The sequence below is a fragment of the Macaca fascicularis genome, chromosome 10, assembly GCF_037993035.2.
Source record: "Macaca fascicularis isolate 582-1 chromosome 10, T2T-MFA8v1.1".
In the NCBI taxonomy this organism is placed as follows: Eukaryota; Metazoa; Chordata; class Mammalia; order Primates; family Cercopithecidae; genus Macaca; species Macaca fascicularis.
Window position 1 is genome coordinate 103,409,661 of NC_088384.1, and position 8,460 is coordinate 103,418,120.

General features: G+C 48.8%; 1 protein-coding gene across 24 annotated transcripts in view; it reads right to left on the bottom strand.

Moving 5' to 3' along the window:
• ZMYND8 (zinc finger MYND-type containing 8) overlaps positions 1–2,937 on the bottom strand; it is a 148,137-nt gene extending 145,200 nt beyond the window's left edge. For 19 of the 24 annotated variants that reach the window (XM_005569295.4, XM_074005495.1, XM_015429936.4 and 16 more), the window contains exon 1: positions 2,864–2,937. In XM_005569295.4, coding sequence (XP_005569352.2) covers positions 2,864–2,877 — 14 coding nt within the window. In that variant the 5' untranslated portion in view covers positions 2,878–2,937. Of the gene's footprint in view, positions 1–1,641; positions 1,713–2,863 lie in introns of all 24 variants that reach the window. The other 5 variants (XM_074005496.1, XM_074005491.1, XM_074005480.1 and 2 more) reach the window with 1 other exon arrangement.
• Positions 2,938–8,460: the final 5,523 nt, after the last annotated feature.

Below are 8,460 nucleotides of genomic sequence, written 5' to 3' on the forward strand. Positions count from 1 at the left end.
GAAGGGAAGGGAGATGACCTAGGAATGGAAGGTAGGAGACTCTTCTGTTTGGCAGATCCGCTTTTCCTAAAAGGAACAAAGATGGTAGAAATTTCCAGAAGGCCTGTTCTTAGTTCGGCCACTGTAATTGTCAATCTTTAACCTTTCCTCCAAGTCTATTGGTTTAAAAGCTAGAGGAGAAGAACCCCATTGGGCTGCTCTGGGAGCCAGTACTGCCGTCCCTACCTAGTCCTGCTGCAATGCAGACATTTTTTTCCCCTTTCCTGAAACTGGAAAATAATGCTACTTTGAAAGCAATTAACTTTTTACAGACTCATGCTTGGTAGGGGTCACAGTACCAGAGGAAAAGTGGCTAGCTTGGTCCAGTGTTGGCAACTTGCTGGGGGCTGTACATCTGAGAACACATCTTGGCTCTCCAAACCTGTGGGAGCCATTTTAATGCAAGCTTTTAGAGGACAAACGCCTTGCCCTTAAGTTCCCTTCCAGCCCAACAAACACAGTATTATGCAAACGTTGAAGGCACCAAACCAGGAGTCTTATGATTAGACACTGCTTCTAGGGAGGCCACAAGAACCTCAATATGTAATTTCCATTTACAGCAAGGAGATAAGAACAAAGAAAATAGCTGAGTGTCTAAACTTACTTGTTTGGGGCAGTGGCACTGTTCAGTTTTAAGTATGTAACATCATTAACTGCCTGCAGTTTTACTCTAAGAAGCTAAGCTGGCCTGCCTTGCACAGACTTTTTTCAACTTAGAATGTGGTACGAAACGTTTCTCCTGATTAAATGAGCCTTTTTCCAATTTGGTGTCAGAAAGTGGGCTACTGGACACTCATTTGAAAGAAAAAAGATTACTGACTCCATAAAGTTGACATAACACAGCAATTGAATATATTTCCTGCATTTACAGTCATGTCAGATTGGTCTCCAAGCTGAAAATTTACGTACTGAACTTCTAGGGAAATTCTAAAGGTAATGCTAAACAAGACTCTACTTTTCCCACTTAACTTCTAGCTGCAGCCTTAAGAAGTCAAGGGAAATGTAAAAAGTGACAAATCTTATGTGGGGTCAGCATGCATACAGATGTGTGGATGAGACCTGAAAAAAGGCCAAAATGTGTTGGTCAGTGAGTCCTGAATCCAACCCCAGTCTGGTGGCAGATGAGATTTTGCACTATACATAAGTCCTAAAGCATGAGCACACTGCCACCACCACCCCCCAGCACACACATACCACCACCACCACCACCACCAGCTTCTGCCCCACCAATGTTTTTAGGGCTCTGCAACTCTAAGAACAAGCAGTTTCATTACATTTCACAAGCACATCACCTACTCACAGTTTGAATATCCAAACAAACCCCATTAAAGGTCTAGAGTCAAGTCACAATGAACTAAACACTTCTCCCCTGACTCAGGGTAAACAGGAAGTATAATCTTCAATCCTAGCTGCAGGTTATCAGGAAAAACAGTGGATTCAAACAGTCACCTAAAATCAAGACACTCTTTAAAAAGCCCTTATTTTGTTCCTGCTAATGAAGCCCCCAACTCCTGCAGCCAAGACCCCCTATTACAAACAGACCCCAAATGTTCGCAAAACTCTTCAAACATGGTCACAGAGGAAATGGATTGCTTTACTTACCCAACAAATGTTCAAGCAACCGTCTCATTTTTCCACAGTTAGGAAGAGAGAACAGGCTGGCAGATTTGGGACTTGATCAAAAAGGAAATTTTTTTAAACAGTTACATGGTATTATTAAAAACACACAACAACAACAACACCACAACCCAACAACTGAATATGGAATGCTGTCATGAGCCACAGACATGATTTTATTTCCTCTACACTCCATCACACAGGAGAAGAGAGGAGGATACAATGTATAAAAGGGACAGGAAAATGAAAACAAGGATAAAAGGTAACATTAGTTCCTTGAAAATCATGCAAGAGTAGAAAACTAAGGGATTCAGAATCCTTGCAGATTTTTTCTTTTTTTTTTTTTTTTTTTTTTTTTGCAGGATGTTGTCCAAGATCTCTCTCCCCACACCCCCCAGTCCCCATCCCTACTCCAAAAACTTCCTCCAAAACCTAGAAAACACTTTCAGAAACATTTGCTGGCTGTAGGCTGGCTTGCAGAACACTCTGTAGCAACCTAAGTCAGGAAAACAGGCTGAACAATGTAGTTTCAAGTGCAGAAGCTCTGTAGAATAAGAGAAGACCGTGTACAGACACCACCACCCACCTAGGCCCCAGGAGCTAGACTCTCCTTAGCACTGCTCTGCTGAGGGTTCAATTCTTTTGCAAACACGCTCCTCTCTTGTCAAAACTTATCCAGCCTTCCCAGAACCTCTTTGGAGAGGCAAACTTGCCTGCTCTGCTGTCTGCCATGAGCTCTCCTTGGAGAGGAGCCTGTTTGCTTACCTTCCATTTTCTTCCCCCAGCAGGGCATGTGGCAAAAGAGAAGACAATAGTGCAGGGGGGGGGGGGAACTGCTCAGAGAGAGAGAGAGGGGAAGAGAGAGGGAAGAGGGAAAGAAAAAAGAAGAAGAAGAAGAAGAAAAAAAAAAAAGCTTCTTTTTTGGCATACCAGGATCTAGCTTCAAACTCTTCCAGAAACACCATGCCCTGGTGGAAGGAAAGGTGTGCCAGGCCCTTGCCAGTTTGCAAAATCAAGCTATGGCTAATGGCTACTGAGCCATGTGACCCAAGAAAGCAAAAAAATTCTCTCTAAACAGTTCCAAGTTAACATAAGTGCTCTGGGGGTGAGTGTGGCACGGCCAGCCACAGAGAAATCACACTGCTCGCCCACAATTCGGATGTCTCAGAGGGAGGGGGAAAAAAGATGGTTAAAAAGTCGAGCTTACCTCTGTGGATGCATTGTTAACACTGTGTAATGTCAATACTTATAAAACATGGAGGACAGGCTCCTAGTTCTCACAGAAAAAGGGTTTGGCACTTCGGCTGATGATCTGGCCGCCTAATAAAAGCTCATCCCCGATTGGCTGCCCTGGCAAATCGGAGTGTAAAGCCGCCCCGGATTGGCTGAAACACTTCCTGAGCGATTATCTTTGTGAGGCTCGGGTGAGCAAGAGCCATCCTGTGCATAGAAAAAGACAGGCTAAGCTAGGCCTTTTGCAGCAAGAAAAACTTGGGAAAGGGGCCCCCACACGCACTTCTCCTGCACCCTGGCTAGATTTCCCGGCACGGGCCGGCCAGGGCAGCCAGCCTGACCTGCTCCAGGGAAGCCTGAGGACTGGAGGCCCCTGGGAAGGGAGTTTCTTGGAGTGGGCTGGAACGGCTCACCCTCACCTGCCCCCAGAGAAACGGCCCTTGTCCAGGGAGGAAGGCCAGCCGTTTTCTAGAACAGTCCAGCAGGGTGGCTCTCCAAGGGGAAGGGGAAGCTGGGGAGTGGGGAGTCCCACGGAAACAGCCAAGGGGGCCAGAAAAAGGGGCTTGAGGCAGGCCTCTGAGGAGCTGGGGAAGCAGGCAGACCGGGGGAGCCACGAAAAATCAGCAGAGAGCAGCCCTGGCTTCTCAGAGGAGCGAGGAGTAGCTGCTGAGGGGAGGAGGGGAGCAGAGTGGTCAAGTTTGCATAGTCATTGTCCCCATGCCTCCTTGCAAGGCAGGCCAGAGAGCCGTGGGCCTCTCGCCCTGCTTAGCCAGTCCTGCGTGCAAAATCAACGTGGGTTCCTGCCTCCCTGCCACGATGCCAAGGGGGACCCCTCTCCGTCCTTACCCTAAGAAAAACCCAAAGCCCTCCTCGCAGGCCACATGCCTGGATCTACAAACTTCCCTTGCCTCCCGGCCCCTCCCCCACGGCCGAGGCCTGCTAAACCTGTCAGTTAAACACAAATCTGACTTCCGTATTAGCCTGCGATGCCTTCGGCTTCCTGCCTGTTAACCCTCTCTCGGACTCCGGGCCTGGCTGGGAAAAACTAGGCCTTGAGATCGCAGCAAAGGCCTGTGGAAAAATACCAGCTGCAGCTCTCCCGGCAGATGCAGAGAGAGAGAGAGAGAGAGAGAGCCGCTGTCTCTCAGCCTTTGCTTCCCAGGGAGGCGTGTACCTTGTGAATCCAGGGCACAGGCAGTGCCTCTCGGGCTGAGAAGCCATTTCAATCCAGAGGGAGACAGAAAGATGGCACGCTCAGCCCGGAAACAAGAGCCCCCATTATGCGTCAGGCCTACCCCCGTAGGTCAGCCCTTCCTGCCACAATCATCCCTGTATGTGTGTGCCTGGGGGAGTTGGGCCCTCCTCGGTGGGCAGACAAATCCCCTGGGCTTCCTAAGGATTCTTGCTTCCATTTATTTGCACAGAGAACGGCTTCTTTTCGTCCCCCAAGGCAGATGGAGCAGCGATTTCACACACAGCCCTCCATTTGGCAGCCCCCCCACCCCCATCTCTGGCACCACTCCCCAGTAAAATATTAACTGGTTGTTCAGAGCTGCTTATCATTCTACCCACTTCAGTTGCGTTAGGAGGTCTTTGCCGGTCTCCTCCCTAAAGCTGCCTCTGCAGTTGGTCCGTACCCAGAGATCCAAAAGGACCTTAAAATGTCCAAGTTTTCTTGCTTGCTTTCCTTCTTCAGCATTTTAAATGACAAGGTGCTTAATTAACAGGATTTTTTAAAACAGCAAGCTGGAACCACAGAAGCTAAATAAACACCATTCTTTAGAGGCTGGAGAAAGCTTCCAGAGTTAACGCAGCCATATGCCAGGAGGCATAACTCTGGAGCAATAAAGTCTCCCCTCTCCTCCTAAAATTAGGACTTGTGGGCTTTCTTGTCCCACACGGTTCCCACAAAGAAAACGAAGAGCTCATGGCTTGCTTTCCCTGCCCTTCCAACCCCCACATGGACAACAGATGCCCACTGCTTGTACATAAATTCTTCCTGGCCGGGAATCTCCTATCAAACAGGCTCAGGAACGAGCTGGGAATTGAAACTCGCTGTACTGCAGGGCAGGACCCAGGCTTTATGAAAACGGACAGGATGTTGCTGTTGTTACTGTTTTAGACTGCTGAGGCCAAGCTGCAGGGAGGGACAGTTCCATGGCCACCCAACCTGACAAAGCTCCAGCGCTCAGGACAGCAGGCCTGGGCCTCACCAGAAGGGAGGGGCCTGCTCTTCCTGGAGGTAGAAAGCTGCATGGGGAGACCAAATGGGAGGAGGCGAGAGGTGGAGGCCACAGTGAAGCAGTGCGTGCTCGGTGCTCGCCCTCCTAGCTGTGTGGGCAGCGGCCCTCCACCACCATCCCATATGGAATGCTGTTTGTTTCTGCGGGTGCTGCTTTGAGGGGAACAAACAGGACTGTGGGGTTGGTGGCAGATCTGGCATGCGGCTAATTCCACGAACCAATGAGGAAATAAAATATGCCGCTGGTGTGCGTGGTGGATTTTAACCTGGGATTAAAGCTTGTTGCATAAGCAGCTACAGCATCCTCCCCGCCTCCCTCCCTCTCTCTGATCACTTGATCACTTGAAATGTTTTCTGGGGCAAAGAGCAGGAAGCTGCTGGCTTATTCTGGCAGCTCTGCTCTGTTTGAGGAATGCTGTTGGCATTCGGGTAGGTCTGAGGTTATCTGGAAAACAGTAATTCGACTGGGGACAGACACAAAAGTATGGTGGCAGATGGAATCCTGGGAGGAACACAGATTGAAAAGAAAGCCTGGGGCAGAGGCCTACGAAGGGCTGGTCCTGGGCTTGATGGAATGTGGCTGATAAGCAGGAAATAAAACCAAATGTTGCAGGTCTCAATCTAGAAATCCATTCAGCAGCTCCTCTTAAAGCCCCACTGCAGTGAGTATCCCAGCAGCTACTTCTAAATTAGTGCTTTACATAGACTGATTCCTGAAGTAGATGACATTGTTAGAAACCTGGAACTAAGCCCAGAGAGGTGAAGTGAGCTGCCCAAGGTCACACAGCTGGGAAGTGCCAGAGATCAGACGTCCATCCCCGTTAGCACTTCACATCCCTAAACTCTGTACTTTCACCTGCCTCTAAAGAAAAGAGCAAAAGCAAAGCTGAACCGAGCACAGCAGAAACAATGATGCTAAAACCTACCAACAGCAACTGCATAATCTGTGTTTTATTTTAGGAGGTAGACCAGTTTTGTTTGTTTTTCGATACAGTGTCTCGCTCTGTTGCCCAGGCTGGAGTGCAGTGGCGTGATCACAACTCAGTGCTGCAACCTGAAGAAGACCAACCCTATTGAGGTGGGTTTTCAGTACTGAATGATGGCGCTGAAGGGAACTTTTAGATTAGACTTATTCAAATGCCCCTCATTACAGACTGAGGCCCAGAGGAAGCGACCCTCGCCCTCCCAACCTCCAGCAAGATGCAAGATGTCAAGGGAGAACACTTTGCCATCTCTAAAATTAGGCTTTTATATTCCATGAAACCAGTGGTTCTCAACCATGGGGGGTTTTGCCCTCCAGGGGACATTTGGCAGTGCCTGGAGACATGTGGGTTGTCACAGCTAGGGAGGTTGTATTGCTGGTATCTAGTGGGTAGAGGCCGGGGATGATGCAAAACATCTATGGTACACAGGACCAGCCCCCCACAACAAGGAAGTATCTGATCCAAAATGTCCAAGGTTGGGAAACCCTGGCTTTCAGCCCTTTAAGGAAAGTGAAGACAAAAGTCCAATCATTCTGCCTCTGGCTAGAAAAGCCAGCACAGGCCTAAACAAGCAGGTTCCTTGGTGATATTAATAAGCAATGAGCTAATAAAAATAGATTAAAACATGTCTCTCTTAATGTTCCCAGGGTACAGAGAGGATCGGGGTACAGAATCAGGCTGTAGGGAGCCAGGCAGAGTGTCACAGTAACAATGCTGGTCTCGAGGGAGAGGAAGGGCTGGCCCCAGCTCCCTTCCCCCAGCACCTTATGAGCTGAGGCCTGGCCTCCCTGAAATGGCTCGCCCGTTCCGCTGGCCTCCAGCCAGGCGAGCAGCGGCAGGAGCGGCCCCACAAGCTGCATCCCGAGATAGCCTGTTTGGCTGTCTCCGAAAATAAGCACACTTGCAGTTATCAGCCTCCAGCTACAGCAGGCCTCTCTGACCGTTACACGAAATGGACAGGATTGAGGCAGGGACGTGTTTTAAATATCTTGTTTTATTTTGTTCCTTTTTGGCCAATTAGAACTGAGGCCAACTTCGGGCACGGTGTCAGAAGGGCTCACCTTCAGAGCCCGGAGCTGATTGCATCATGTTACAGCCACACATGTTACAGCCACAAAGAGGCAGATAAGAGCCTCCCTCCCTTGCTGAAGATGCCTACGAGGAGAGGGGTGTGGGGTTTTGTTTTGTTTTGTTTTGTTTTTTTACCTCTTTCTAGGAGGGACTGGCAGGATTAGGCAAATGGCGGGAGGGAAAACAAAAAGGGCTGGTGGAAAGGGCAGGCGGTGAATGATCGCGCCTCATCAGGCAGATGGCCACAGCGCGGGTGAGGCGCCGAGCAAGGGATGCAGGAGCACAAGGAAAATAAAAGCAGGAAAATTCAGGCCCTACTCTTTTTTCTTCCTAGCAATTACTTTTATGGGCAGAAGACTATAGATTTATTCGCTGTGTTTCTCCCTCCCACTAGACCAGTGGTTTTGCCCCTGCAAGGGGACATTTAGCAATGTCTAGGGACATTTTGGGTTGTCTCCATTTTGGGTTGTAAGATCTTTCAGGCAAGTGGGGAGTGCTACTAGCATCTAGTACTGCTAAACATCCTACAATGCACAGGACAAGACCCCACAGCAGAGAACTAGCCAGCCTCAAATGTCAATAGTACAGAGGCTGAGAAGCTGTGCACCAGGCTGAGCGCTTCACAAGGCAAGGAAGGACCTTGTCTGAATTCTTCACCATCATGCCCTCAAGAGTCGAACACAGCACTTGACATATATTAGAGCTCAGTAGAACGCCATCTCCCATCCGGATGGTTGCGAGAATCTTACCTGAGCTCTCTGCTTCTGCCCTTGCAAACACTTGTACACATGCACTCACACACACATACGCACCATAACACCCAGGCTGCCAATGATCCTTTTATTTTATTTTATTTTTCGCTCCTTTTTTTTTTTTTTTTGAGACAAAGTCTTACTCTGTCGCCCAGGCTAGAGTGCAGTGGCACAATCTCAGCTCACTGCAACCTCCGTATCCCATGATCATGCAATTCTCCGGCCTCAGCCTCCTAAGTAGCTGGGATTACAGGCACATGCCACCACACCAGCTAGTTTTTTTGTGTCTTTAGTAGAGACAGGGGTTTCACCATGTTGGCCAGGATGGTCTCGATCTCCTGACCTCATGATCCGCCTGCCTTGGCCTCCCAAAGTGCTGGGATTACAGGCATGAGCCATTGTGCCCAGCCACTTACTTACTTACTTACTTACTTTATTTATTTATTTGTTTGTTTGTTTATTTATTTATTTATTTATTTACTTATTTTCTGAGACACAGCCTCACTCTGTCGCCCAGGCTGGA